Source organism: Periophthalmus magnuspinnatus, chromosome 21 (genome assembly GCF_009829125.3).
Source record: "Periophthalmus magnuspinnatus isolate fPerMag1 chromosome 21, fPerMag1.2.pri, whole genome shotgun sequence".
Classification (NCBI taxonomy): domain Eukaryota; kingdom Metazoa; phylum Chordata; class Actinopteri; order Gobiiformes; family Gobiidae; genus Periophthalmus; species Periophthalmus magnuspinnatus.
This window is the reverse complement of record NC_047146.1, coordinates 4,330,361-4,345,614: the sequence shown is the minus strand read 5'-3', so window position 1 is coordinate 4,345,614 and position 15,254 is coordinate 4,330,361. Positions and strand designations below refer to the sequence as shown.

The 15,254-nt window shown below is 42.0% G+C and overlaps 2 protein-coding genes across 2 annotated transcripts; both read right to left on the bottom strand.

Moving 5' to 3' along the window:
- Window positions 1-1,044: 1,044 nt before the first annotated feature.
- LOC117389484 (trace amine-associated receptor 13c-like) lies at window positions 1,045-2,133 on the bottom strand. Its single transcript, XM_033987167.1, has 2 exons — window positions 1,955-2,133; window positions 1,045-1,879 (listed from the first exon to the last, which is right to left on the bottom strand). Exons 1-2 carry the CDS (start codon window positions 2,131-2,133, stop codon window positions 1,045-1,047), a joined length of 1,014 nt encoding a protein of 337 aa, XP_033843058.1.
- A 9,951-nt stretch (window positions 2,134-12,084) lies between these two features.
- On the bottom strand, window positions 12,085-13,145 carry LOC117389483 (trace amine-associated receptor 13c-like). The gene is made up of 2 exons (XM_033987165.2): window positions 12,973-13,145; window positions 12,085-12,901 (listed from the first exon to the last, which is right to left on the bottom strand). Exons 1-2 carry the CDS (start codon window positions 13,143-13,145, stop codon window positions 12,085-12,087), a joined length of 990 nt encoding a protein of 329 aa, XP_033843056.2.
- Between the last annotated feature and the right edge of the window lie 2,109 nt (window positions 13,146-15,254).

The window sequence follows — 15,254 nt, the reverse complement described above, 5'->3', positions numbered from 1 at the left end:
TTTTTTGATGTTTATTTATATTTTGATTTGTTGTATTGTTATTTTAATGCCATTTTTATTCCACAAAGCGCTTTCAATGAATTTGTGTACCAATTGTGCTATACAAATAAACTTGCCTTGCCTAATTTTCATACAACTAGAGGTGCACAGACTGAGATCAGTAAAGATATCAATAAATCTGTTTTGTGTTGTATGGCTAGAAATATTCATAAATATAGAAATAGTGTCTACTCTTGTATTAGGCCATGCACAGACTGGACAGACTGGAGCTGAAGTGAGTATTTATATATATATATATATATATATATATATATATATATATATATATATATATATATATATATATATATATATATATATATGTCTACAATGCATAGGCTCTCCACAGAGATAGTCATTTTCATACATATGTCATGTTATGGATCTCTTCAAATACACAGGTTCAGCACGGGGAGAGTGTGGGTGACCTGTAAAACCTTAAGCAATAATAACAATAATACTTACTGATCTTAAGTTCTGTTCTTAAGTATACATTTAAGGTATCTGTAATTTACTTAGGAATATTTTAAAGTTTATACTTTTTACTTTTACTTCACTACATTTGAGAGCAGTATCTGTACTTTCTACTCCACTACATTTCTTAACAGTACTAAAAAGTAAAAATATTTTTTTTATTACAGTATGAGACTTGCTGAAAAGGCCAAAGGTTTATTTGTAACATGTTCATAATTTGAGCAAAACAAAAATATACAAATAAAAACTGAAAAAATATTAATTTGTTTCTGTTGAACAAAATTCAGCTCAAATATTTATCAAAATCACCACATTTGAAGTTTTATAAGACTCAAAATCTCCGTGAAATACTTTTAAATCTTAAAGTACATGTTTAAGCAGGTACTTTTACTTAAGTAGATTTTTTTTATGTGATACTTTTACTTAAGAATTTCCTCGCTCCAGTATCTGTACTTTTACTCAGGTAACAAAATGAAGTACTTCTTCCACTTCTGCTGATCTTTCAAATTATATGACATTGAAAAACGCAGCTCACTTTAGACTCTGTTTCTCTGTGGACATTATGTTGCTCTTACTGGAACCGGGCTGAAGTATCTGAAGTGTGGCTATGTTTTTAAGACATTTTCTGAACCATGAATAGAAAAAGGTATATATAATGGGATTTAAGCAGGAGTTAAAATAGACAAGATAAAGCACAGCTGCTGCGTTTGAGGCATCGAGTACAGTGTCCTGACCTGTGAGCACTACAAAGTAATATGGGCACAAACATATAAGAAACATTATAATGACAACCCCTAAAGTCCTTGCAGCCTTTAGTTCAGATTTATTTGCAAATACTGTTCTTTGGGACTGTGCTGCTGTGATCTGGGAGCGCATGACACGAATCTGGGTCATAATCACAGCGAAAACCCTCGTGTACAAAACAGCGATGACACCAACGGGGAAGATAAAAGATATAAAAAGATCTGCGATTCCTACATAGTAATTTATCGCTGCCACGCACTGACCTGAGCAAGTGTTGAAGCTGCCTGGTTTTTCCATATTTTCTCTAAGCACCACTGCGCTATAGACTACAGTGCAAAGCCAGGAGAGACATATGCAAAATCTAACTCTACATTCAGTTACTCTCATGTAGTAATGTAAAGGCTGGCAAATGGCAACGTAACGATCCACAGATATGAGCACGATTGTTCCCATTGAGGCGCAGGTGACCACATACGACAGGTACTGATACACGATGCACATGGTGTCACCGAACAGCCAACATCCATCTACAAAGAGAGTCTGTAAAAACATGAGAAGGCCCACGGAAAGGTCTGAGATGCCCAAAGAGAGGAGGAGGAGGTTGGTGGGTGTGCGGAGCTGCCTGGAGGGAGGGAGCACACCATAACATCAGTGAAATCTGTCTGACTCTTAAACATATACAAAGTGTAAACATTACTTGTAGTGTGAGAGTGAAATAACCACCAGCAGGTTCAGAGTTGTTGTCACCATTGATATAATATATAACACGGTGTAAATGAGCAGAGTTACAGCATAAGGACGTGCGATCTTTATACAAGAAACATTGAAAAGATGTGGAAAACAGAAGTCATACACTCCATGGTCTATGGTCTCCATGGTGGCATCTCTGCACCGCACAGAGAGTAGGACCCCTCCCGTCACTGCCTCCACCTGGGCTTTATGTACGTCTGCTGCTCATATCTCCTCCTACGTTGCCCTCTGCTTCGACAGGGGGTGTGGTCCAAATTAAATCTGCACTATGGATTAATGATGGGACTTTCGGCTCCTTTATGGGATCTGAGTCTTTTAGATCCGTTACTTTCAAAGGAGGCGTTCAAAAAATTGTCTCTCTTACTGTTTATTTATATTTATTTATTTGTCTTTATTTATACAAATGAACCCAATGAGAGCACTTCAGCTCTCTTTTTTATGGGCTGCCTGTTTAAAATACAATACAAGCAAACTAAAAAAAAACAAAAAATGAACAAGAATACAATTCCACATAAAACCTTAAAAACAGGTGCAGGTGTGTATATAGGTTTATTACCAGATTAACATATCCAGTTTTACTTTTTCTTTGAGTGTATTCAGTTTTTATGGAAAAAACCAACAACAAAAAAAAAAACAGCTAAAAATCCTTTCTGTCTCAGTTCTGGTGCATCTAGGCCTTAGACTTATACGGTCATGTGATCTGATATCAATGACTAACAAGTACCATATTTTCCGCACTATAAGGCGCACCTAAAAGCCTTTAATTTTGTCAAAAACCCACAGTGCGCATTATAATCCGATGTGCCTTATATATGGATCAATATTGGTCAATTATGACACCCGTAGTCAGGAGGCGTCGCCGAAGTAATAGCGGTAATAACCCTTTAAGGACTGAGCACACTATGGGCCAGTACAGCTCACCTAGACCTAGATTTTTATTCTTTTTTTAGCCACAAAAATCATGTTAAACAAAGCATCTGTATTTAGCGCATTTTTTCACACAACTCCTTCTATTTTACACATCCATCCGTATTTTTTCTTTTACGCATCGAATAAATGACTGGGAAAATCCCCGCAGCCTCCGCGCTCTCATTCATCATCTTCAGGACAACAGAGGCAGATTATCGTAATGATGGTAATATATTTAGCCCCATGTCTCCGCTTTGAGACGCCGTTTGAATTTACATGAGAGCACGGTTGCGGAGTTACGCTGCTGGAAATTCCGCAACCCGCGCTATCTGCGACGATAGGATCCGACGCTATAGGGATAACGGGGAGACGGGGAGACAGCGCCGGGCGACATACACCACAATCTGCCAATGGATTGCGGATGCCTGGGCTGATATATCAGTCTCAACTGTGGTCCGAGTTTCACGAAGGAAGGAATTGTCACTGAACTGCCAGACAACAGCAGCAACACGGATAATGGCGATTTTGACGAGACGGAATCGGGCACTTTGAATGAGCTCGCCCAACTGTTCAACTCAGATACTGAAGAGGAAGAATTCGACGGATTCGTGAATGAGGAATGAACTGAAAAAGTGAGCTTTACGGGTTTCTTTCACATGTTTACAACTAAACAAGGCTGGAGATATTGTGAATATGGACATTAACATTTGAACAACATTGAGTTATTGTTATTGCTTTGCACTATTTCGAGAGTTACTATATTGTGTAACTATATGCATTAACTTGTTTTGTGAGTGAACAAAGTTTTCAGGGTTTTTTTTTATTCTATTAATAAAGTTTGACTGACTGACTTATCTGACTGTTTTGTTGACGTTCCCTTTAGCGCAGCTCTATCTCATGGATACTACAGTAGTTTATATTCTATGCGCCTTATAATGCGGTGCGCCCTTGTCGTAACGGGTGCGGGAAGGACCAAGAGGTGCAGACTCGGGGCAAGGTTACAGTGTTTATTTACAAAGGCAGTGAAATTCAGTCTTAATTAGTTCATATAAGATCACACGGAGAATCACGGAGAGGGAGGCAGACCAGGCAGGCGGAGTGCAGGTCGGGGACGAGGAAACCAGGACCGGGATGCAGGCAAGAGCAGGGCAGGGGTGTCACTGGTGGGACACAAGGCAGTCCCTGGACGGAAGGGGCAAGGGTCCTGAGCAAGGGAGGGCGGGTCGGGAGTGGACAGGTCGGGACCGGGCAACATTTACCACATCTCCATTATCCAGTAGAGAGGGAGGCTGCTTGCACTATTTCTGTTCTGTAATTTATTGGGACACATAATTTGTTTCTGTAATAAAAAGATAATTTAGATTTAAAATTGTTACATAATACTGAGATATGTTTTTAAAGGACAAGTTCTTATCGAGCCAAAATCCAAGATATTTGTGTCAACTCTTTCAATGGATGTACCATTTAGCGTATAAAGATTTGTAACTTGCAAGTTACTAAAATGTTTTTTTTTTTTGTTTTTTTTTAGAAAAAAAATCATATACTTTGTTAAAGTTTAATTAAAATCTTATTGCAGTTTTAAAAGCGCCTGATCAGCAGAGGGAGCACTTACAAAACATCATCTGCATATACATTTATATGGCTTTCTTTTAAATTGCAACCAATAGAATGAATAAGAATGGTAAAAAAAAGTAGGGGGCCCTAAATTGAGCCTTGGGGCACTCCTTTACTTAAAGTTAGAAAATCTCATTTAAAACAGTTGGCTACTACTGCCTGGGTTGTTTGAAAGATAATTTTGGAACATGCATGTAGCATTGTCAAATCCAATCTGCTTCAGACGCTTCAGGAGGACTCCATGATCCACTGAATCAAAAGCTTCAGTTAAATCAATAAACGGAGCTACACAACCTGCACAAGTCATCAAGGGCTGAGAAAATGTCATTTAACACTTTTGTGGCTGCACTGACAGTACTATGTCCTTTTCTGAAACCTGATAGATAAGATTCAAAAAGGAGCATTTATTTAAATAAACTGTAACTTGATTTGCAACTAACTTTTCTAAAGATATGACAGAACTAACCACCGACGCCAAGACTCAGATGTGTTTAAAATGGTTGAAACTGGGCGTGGGAGAGAGGTCACTCTTTGAAATGATGCATAATCTCGATAAAACATTGCACTGTAATAAGAATAATTTTAAAACTGACTGAATAAATGGGTAACAGTGGCTAAGTTCATGTTCGTCCTCTCATCTCAAGGTTGGTGGTTTTGAAACCTGCTTTTGAAAATTAACATAATTGGTCCACGGTCAGACCCACTGACCCACAGGTTGGCAGTGCAATTCCAGCTCCCACAGATGAATGCTGTTGTTGTGTCATTGGGTAAGACACTGAACACACCTCGCCCCCAGTGTCTGCGTACACTGGTGTATGAATGTGTGTAAAGCACTTTGAGTATCTTCAATGTGGAAAAGTGCTAAAAGATGCAAAAGTATTAACCATTTAATATGATGCCAAATATGAGATTCAGATATTTTAAAAATCGAGTCCCGGTTCCATCCATTGATGCTAAGGAACTGTTCAAAAGAGCCGACAAGATGGGAAAGGCCGCTAATCTGGTTTGGGGGCCTTGCATTCCACAGAACGTCTTTTCACTTCGTAGATAATAATCATGTGCCTTATACATTATATAAGTACCTGCAGTAAAGAGCCACATTCATTGAGAAGAAACGCCTTTGAAAATGATAAATACTGGAAATCCCATTTAACTCTCTCTCAATCATATATATATATATATATATATATATATATATATATATATATATATATATATGTCTCAATGATCCTAAGAAAGGTGAGGAATCAACCCAGAACTACACGGGAGGAGCTGGTCAATGACCTGAAAAGAGCTGGGACCACCGTTTCCAAGGTTACTGTTAGTAATACATTAAGACGGTTTAAAACGGTTTAAAACGCATCGCACGGAAGGTTCCCCTGCTTAAACCAGCACATGTCCAGGCCCATCTTAAGTTTGCCAATGTCGTACGGGTGGGTGTAGCGGACCAAAGACGTGCAGGACTCGGGACAGGTTTACAGTGTTTTATTTACAGGTAGTGAAAGTTCAGTCTTAATAGTTCATGTAACACACACACAGGGAGCAGGAAGCGGGAGGCGAACAGGTCGCTGGTCTGGATGGATTTAACCTGGGAGACGTGGAAAGAGGGATGGATATGGAGAGACGGCGGTAGCTGTAACTGTACGGCAGATGGGTTGATTATCTTCGTGATCTTGAACGGCCCTAAGAATCGGGGGGAGAGTTTGCGAGAGTCGGTCTTGAGTGGGATGGTTTTGGAAGATAGCCACACCATTTGGCCGGGTTGGTATGCGGGTGCCGGGACACGGCGCCGATCCGCTGCCGCCTTGATGCGTCTGCCCGCCTGGAGGAGCACCGGCCTGGTCTTCTTCCACACTATGGTGGAGGATAGGAGCCGAGGTCAACAGGTGCTTGAGTCTATCAAACGCGGACTGTGCTTCTGGAGACCAAGTGAACGGCAACGCGGGCGAGGTCAATTTAGTGAGGGGTGAGACGACTCGACTGAAGTCGAGGATGAACCGTTTATAGAAGTTTGCAAAGCCAATGAATCGTTGGAGCTGCTTGCGGTTGGCAGGAACCGGCCAATCCGTGACTGCCTGGATCCTCTCCGGGTCTGCTTTAACCTGCTCCCGCCCCACTATGAAACCCAGAAAACTGATCTCCTCGGCGTGGAATTCAGACTTCTCTGCTTTAACGAATAACTTGTTCTCCAGTAGGCGCTGGAGGACCTGGCGGACGTGATGACGGTGTTCCTGTGAAGAATTGGAAAAAAAAATCAAAATGTCATCAAGGTATATGAACACAAATCAGTTAAGATAATCCCGCAGCACATCATTGATCAGGGCCTGAAATACAGCTGGAGCGTTAGTAAGGCCGAATGGCATGACCAGATACTCGAAATGGCCAAGGGGGGTCTTAAAAGCGGTTTTCCATTCGTCCCCTTCCCTTATGCGCACCAGGTGGTACGCGTTCCGTAAGTTGAGTTTGGAGAAGATGGTTGCTTTATGGAGGGGTGTGAATGCGGAATCCAAGAGAGGTAGTAGGTATTTGTTTTTTACGGTGATGTTATTTAGCCCCCTATAGTTAATGCAGGTACGTAATGTCTTGTCTTTTTTTGCTACAAAGAAGAACCCTGCACCTACTGGGGAGGAGGACGGGCAGATGATACCAGCGGCCAGTGAGTTCTGTATATACTCCTCCATAGTCTCTCGTTCGGGTTTGGACAAGTTATACAGCCGGCTAGACTGTAAGGGGGCACCCGGCAAGAGATCAATTGCACAGTCATAGGGTCGGTGTGGAGGCAACGAGTGCGCCCTACTTTTACTAAATACCTCCTGGAGGTTGTGGTACTCTGCTGGGACACCTGAGAGGTTCGGGATGTCCGAGGCGGGGCTGGAAGTGGGGTCGACCTTCCCTCTGGGGGACAGGGCCGACTGGAGACACTGGGCGTGGCATGTGGGGCTCCAGCCAGACACTTTCCTCCGGACCCAGTCGAAAACCGGATTGTGGGTTTGTAGCCATGGGTAGCCCAGGAGCAGCGGCAACGAGGGGGAGGAAAAAAACGTGGAAGCTGCGAACCTCGCGGTGATTCCCTGATAAAACAAGTGTGAGGGGCTCCGTGACCAGAGTCACGTGGGTGAGAAAGCGTCTATCCAGCGCCCGCACATCGAGGGGATGTTCCAGGGCCTCTAGTTTAATTCCAAACTGCGCCGCAAGCTGCTTGTCAATGAAGACCTCCTCGGCCCCAGAATCGACGAGAGCATCCACCGATAAGGTATCCGAGTGACGACACAGGGTTGCATGCAACGTGAGTCTATTATTTCCTTCCGGGATGTGAGACTGACCCACCAGTGCTCCCAGTCCTACTGGTGGGCTTCCCCTTTTGGCCGAACCGGGCAGACAGCGATGAACTGTCCCCGCTCACCACACTAGAGACACGCCCCCACCCGGCGGCGACACCGACTGCATTCCTCGGCAGACACATTGGCCCGGCCCAACTGCATAGGCTCCTCCGGAGGCAACGGGAAAACACGTCTCTCGCGGGACCGGAGATCGACGTCTCTCCCTCCGTCGAGTCTGCAACCGGTTATTGATCCGGCCGGCCAGCGAGGTGAGAGACTGTAAATTCAGGGGCTCATCTCGGGAAACAAATTCATCCTTTAAATGTTCGTTCAGTCCCTTTAAGAAGGCAGCCCGCAGCGTGCTGTCCGTCCAGTCTACCTCTGCCCCAAGAGTCCGGAGGGACTGGTCGTGCTGCCCAATAATCACTTTGTGGTGGGAAAAGGCGTGGCATGGCGCCTGATCCGGTCCCGAGTCTGCTTGGTCCATTTTTTGGCCAGACCGTTCTGTCATAACGGTGGGTGTAGCGGACCAAAGACCTGCAGGACTCAGGACAGGTTTACAGTGTTTTATTTACAAGTAGTGAAAGTTCAGTCTTAATAGTTCATGTAACACACACACAGGGCGCAGGGAGAGGGAGGTGAACCAGACGGGAGTGGTGCCGAGCAGGGACGGGAAACCCGGACCGAGACAAGGACAGAATCAGGATGGGACAAGAGCAAGCCAGGCGGAGATGTCCAGAGCGGGCACAAAGACAGCCAGGGCCGGAGCACGACAGGACCAGAAACAGGGCCAGGGAAGACCCAGCAGGGATAGTCCAGAGAGCGGGAGATGGGGCCGGAGACGGAAAGGACGGGGAGGAAAGGCAATGAGGAGGACTGTACCGGAGCTGGAGCGTGGAGGCAGGAGCAGGGACGAGCGAGAGCAGAAATCTGGAAGGTAGCAGAAATCCGGTAAGTAATGGGGGGACAGGCAACACAAATACAAAGCTAGGCTGAGGCATATACGGTGACACGCGGACAGTCTGGCACCGAGTGTCTTCTGCCGAGCCCTCATATACTCAGCAGCAGGTGGGGGTAATTACGCTGATGCGCTCCAGGTGCGTGCGGGAGGAGTGAGGAACTCCGCCCAGCTCCAGGCAGACAGGTAGGGGAGGGGGAAGAACACAGGAGGAGAGACAATGCAGGCATCATGACAGCCAATGACCATTTGGATGATCCAGAGGAGTCATGGGAGAAAGTCATGTGGCCAGGTGAGACCAAAATAGAACTTTTTGGTCTCAATTCCACTCGCCGTGTTTGGAGGAAGAAGAATGATGAGTACCATCTAAAGAACACCATCCCTCCTGTGAAGCATGGGCGTGGAAACATCATGCTTTTGGGTTGTGTTTTTGCACATGGGGCAGGACTAGAGGTAAGATCGGGCCCAAAAAATCCAGCCCGACCTGACCCAGGCCCGCGGGTATTAAAGCCCGACCCAGCCCGAGCCCGACCAATTAACTTGATTTGCAGGCCCGAGACCGAAGCAAACCCGAAATTTCATATTTTATTTGTGAGGATAAATTAAAAAAATAAAGAACCAAACAAAGTTAAACATGCGTAAAAATAAGCCTACTAATAAAAAACCTTCGTCACTAACTACTGAAAATGGTCTAAGGTCCTGACAGCAAAAGTCCACGCACTTGTCTGTGATGGCCTGCTTAGCGCGAAGAGGTGCGGTCTTTGGGACAAATGATAATATAGATGTTTGACGATCATCACTTTTGCCAGTACAGCCGTTTAAATGTCTGCTCAGCGTCGAGGTGCCAGTCTTTTTGCTCTCGTATGAAAAAAGCGCCACATTGACTACATTCAGCGAAGCCAACGCAAGTTTCTGTAGCATTTTCAACAATCAATTTGAAGCCACACCTCACTCTTGCCGGTGCGTGTTTGCCTTTTCAGTTCCCCTGTCTTTAGTTTATCCTTTACTTCTTGCTGCTCCATATCAGGGATACCAGGTCAAAATAGATGCGGACTTGCAGAGGGGAAGAGGGAGCGTTCACGTGCGCAGAGTATGCTCTGGCTCTGCGGCTCCTGTTTAGTAGTTAAATAGCAATTACCTTACAGCACCTTCTCTGTTTTATCTAAATTATTTTTTTTAATAACAAGTATTCCTAAGTTTAGTATCCACACATTGTTTTAGTATACATTTTTATAAACATATATTTATTTTAAAAAAGTCAGGTAGAGAGAAGCCCGAGCCTGACCCGACCCGAACGTAATGATTGACATTTTAGGCCCGACCCGGCCCGAAATTTGGGTCGGGTCGGGCTCGGGCTTAAGATCTTACCTCTAGACAGGACGACTGCACTTTATTAAGGAGAGGATGACCGGGGCCATGTATTGCGAGATTTTGGGGAACAACCTCCTTCCCTCGGTTAGAGCAGATGGGTCGTAGCTGGGTCTTCCAACATGACAATGACCCGAAGCACACAGCCAGGATAACCAAGGAGTGGCTCCGTAAGAAGCATATCAAAGTTCTGGAGTGGCCTAGCCAGTCTCCAGACCTAAACCCAATAGAAAATCTTTGGAGGGAGCTCAAACTCCGTGTTTCTCAGTGACAGCTCAGAAACCTGACTGATCTAGAGAAGATCTGTGTGGAGGAGTGGGCCAAAATCCCTCCTGCAGTGTGTGCAAACCTGTTGAAAAACTACAGGAAACGTTTCACCTCTGTAATCGCAAACAAAGGCTACTGTGCCAAATATTAACATAGATTTTCTCAGGTGTTCAAATACTTATTTGCAATAGTAATATACAAATAAACGGGCTTCCAGAAAATCTTAACATAGCAGATTATCACAGTTTTTCAGGGGCTCTTAAAAACTGGCTTCTTGACCATCAGTCCTGCTAACACTAACAATACCAGACGGGTATTCGGCCATCAGATGTTACCCTCATGGGTATCATCTGATAGCGACTACACTGTATTCTGATATTTGTCGTTTATGTCCTGCACTTTAATAACTTGTAGTTTGCACCATGTATAGAAAATTTTGCACATTTGTACATTATCTTTTGTATTGCACTTTTCATATGTAAATTGTTTTTTAATGTTTGTGACAAAGGACTACAGATGGAAATTAGCATTTTGCTAAATCTGGTGCAGCCATCTTTTTAATGCATCTGCACACTGTCCTTCAAATAAATAAATAAAATAAATTAAAAATTATACAATGTGATTTCCTTTTTTTTTTTTTGAATATGTCTCTCACAGTGGACACACAACTAAGATGAAAATTTCAGACCCCTCCATGATTTTAAGTGGAAGAACTTGCTAAATCACAGGATGTTCAAATACTTATTTGCCTCATTGTAATTATATATATATATATATATATATATATATATATATATATATATTATATATATATAGTAAAGTGATCTGAAGTCAGCTTTAACGTTCTTTTGACCACAACAACAAAATGTATGTATGTAAAAAATATATATATATATTTATTTTTATTTTCATGATGATGCCTAACTGTAGATTAAGTCATAACTTTATAATCGAGGTCAACATGTGACAATAAATGGGGTTCATAAAGTTGCAAATAATGAAAAAAACATCCATTACATGAGTATGTACCATACTGAGTACTGGTTTGTCACTTGGTGTTTTGTTATTGCCACTAAACTAAACACAACTGCCTGACCCCACACAACCAGTGGTGGAAAAAGTACTCAGTTTTGTTTTGTTACTTAAGTTAAAGTAAAAAAAAAAAAAAAACAACCCTCAAATAATATCACATGAAAGCAAGCAAAAATGTTAAAGTACCCATTTGAAGATGTACTTCAAGAGTAAAAAGTGGTGGGCGTGATTTTGATAAAGATTTAAGCTGAATTTTGTTCAACAGAAAAAAACTAAATCAATTGTGTTTTTTTTTTTCCTTCTTCCATTTGTTTTTATTTGTATAATTTTGTTTATGAACATGTTAAAAATAAACCTTCAGTCTTTTCAGCAGGTCTCAGACAATCATGAAGACAATCATTCAAAAATGTAGTGGAGTAAAAAGTACAGATACTGCTCTTAAATGTAGAGAACTAAAAGTAAATCATATACACTTTAAAATGTATTTAAGTAAAGCACAGATGCCTAAAATGTATAGTTAAGTACAGTACTTTATTGCTTTTAGTTAGTTCCGTTCCACCACTGCACACGACCCACACACAGACCAACAGCTTATTTCATACTGACACATTATGTCTCAGTGGACAGTACAGAGGTTTTACTGGAACCAGGCTGCAGTATCTGAAGTGTCACGATGTGTTTCAGGCATTTTCTAAACCAGGGGTAACAAAAGGTGTAGATGACTGGGTTTAAGCAGGAGTTCAAATAAATCAGATATATAACAGCTGCGGCTGAAGCGCTGAGATGGCCGCTCTGCCCTATTATTAAAATGTAATAAGGACACAGGCAGAAGACAAACATGACGATGATGATGCCCAGGGTCCTCGCAGCCTTAAGTTCTGATTTTTTTGCAAATACTTTTCTTTGGGATTTTGGGGCCATAATGTGGGAGCGCATGGCCCGAACTTGAGTCAAAACTGCAATGAATACTCTCATATATAAAATAGATATGGCAGTAACTGGAATAAGAAATGAAACTAAGATGTCTATTACACCTGCAATGTAACTAACAGCAGCCACACACTCTCCATAGCAACTGTTAAAGCTACCCATCTGTGCTACGCTCTCTTTAAGCACCAGTGAGTTATAAAACGTTGAGCCCAACCAGGAAAGACATATACAGAATCTCACTCTTTTCTCTGTGACTTTAGTGTGATAATGCAGAGGTTGGCAAATAGCGATGTAACGCTCCACTGATATAAGCACAACAGTTCCGGATGAAGCACTTGTGACGATGAAGGACACTAACTGATATACAATACACACAGCGTCGCCAAGAAGCCAGCATCCATCAACAAAGAGAATCTGAAAAAACATAAAGAATCCCACACAGAAGTCGGACGCAGCCAGCGAGAGGATGAGGAAGTTGGTTGGAGTGTGGAGCTGTCTGGAGAAGAGAAAAATTTAAGGTCCAGACAAAATAAACTATTGAAACATAGTTGGATAAAGTGGCATTACTTGTAGTGTGCGATCGAAATGATAACAAGCAGGTTGAAAACAGTAGTCACCAGTGAGAGAAGATACAGAGCTGTGTAGATTAGTATAGCAGTGAAGTAAGGCCGGACAATCTTTTTACAAGAAGCATTGAGCATTTGTGGAAAACATAAGTTCTCCTCTTCAACGCTCTCCATCTCTACATGTTCAGTCGAAGACAGAAAGAGCGTCAGGATCCCGCCCATCTCACCTATATGAGTTTGATCCCTCCTCCCACTGTGGCCTGTATGTGCTCATGGGGAGGAAAACATACGACAAGTAAAGAAATCAAAGTTGTTGTTGTGGTCAAAAGAACATTGAAGCTGACTTCAGATCACTTTACTATAATATATATATATATATATATATATAATATATATAATATATACATATATATATATATACACATATATATATATATACACATACATATACATACACACACACACACAATGAGGCAAATAAGTATTTGAACACCCTGTGATTTTGCAAGTTCTTCCACTTAAAATCATGGAGGGGTCTGAAATTTTCATCTTAGTTGTGTGTCCACTGTGAGAGACATAATCAAAAAAAAAAAATAAGAAAAAAAAATAAAATTGGAAATCACATTGTATGATTTTTAAATAATTTATTTGTATGTTACTATTGCAAATAAGTATTTGAACACCTGAGAAAATCAATGTTAATATTTGGCACAGTAGCCTTTGTTTGCGATTAGAGGTGAAACGTTTCCTGTAGATTTTCAACAGGTTTGCACACACTGCAGGAGGGATTTTGGCCCACTCCTCCACACAGATCTTCTCTAGATCAGTCAGGTTTCTGGGCTGTAACTGAGAAACACGGAGTTTGAGCTCCCTCCAAAGATTTTCTATTGGGTTTAGGTCTGGAGACTGGCTAGGCCACTCCAGAACCTTGATATGCTTCTTACAAAGCCACTCCTTGGTTATCCTGGCTGTGTGCTTCGGGTTATTGTCATGTTGGAAGACCCAGCCACGACCCATCTGCTCTAACCGAGGGAAGGAGGTTGTTCCCCAAAATCTCGCAATACATGGCCCCGGTCATCCTCTCCTCAATAAAGTGCAGTTGTCCTGTCCCATGTGCACAAACACAACTCAGATGACACCCAAGAGAACACCTCAAAACCAAATCCTCCAACCTTAGTTTGGCCAAACCACTCGCCGCATTTACAGCTCCACAACAGCTGTACTTCATGCTACCCACAGAAACAACCACTCAAAAGAAAGCAGAGTCTACCGGTTCCAAAGATGTAAGCCCCAGCACTGTACACCAAAGCATCGCGGAGATATAAGCCAGCGCATCAGATCACAAAACATTGCTTTTCAAAACCACATTAGTAAAAATTGTCTTACCTTTGTCGTCTTGCCGTGAAAAGTTTATTCCATTTGTAAAGACAAGCTATTTCCTGTTAGCCCCAACTCTTGTCCGTCACTTAAAACAGTCCGAGCGGTACAATAGTGATATATAGGTCATACCAAGCGCTTACTGTAAACCAATGGAGGAGCATGGCACTTTCACGTGGCTTTCTTTTTCCCCTTCTGGTTGGCCGACTGTGTTGTCAATCTTGTATTGCAAGTCATAGCCTTATTCTATTGGCTTTCACGATTCCAGAGAGGTGTCACTCATGCATATTGACCAATCCGCTGGGGAGTAATGTCCGCGCGTACAGTAAGCACGCTTGTGTGCGTAACAGCGCCTTGACGCACAGGACACAGAGCGCACCGGACAAACTTAGATTTGCTTTTTTCACTAAATTCATCTCTAAAAAATCATTCAAATGGTTTATGTGGTCATTTTATTTGTAGGGGAAACATTCATATAGACATATATTTATTATAAATATAATTAATAATTTTTTATTTAATACAAAAAATAAAAAATGCCCAAAAATGTTTTCTTTAGGTCTACTGAACACCATTAGTGATATAAAAATGAAATATATAACTTTTACATGACAGAAATGCAAATGGCACTATGTGTGCCAAATGGTGCCAAAATGGACACCTCGCCTGACATTCCTGTACTAAAATCTCTCTCTTTTTGATCTGCTTCATCTAATCAGTTTCAACCTTTGCAGAGATAATGTTCACATGTTTGGTTTCTATTTTATGAAATAAAAAGGCTATGTTAGCAACATTCCAAAGAGTTATTCATCATAAAACATGTTTTTTTTTTTAGGCAAGGCTAAAAAAATCTAAATTTTTGCTGTGTTTCATCCTAATTTTCTCTTTATCAGTAACACATACATG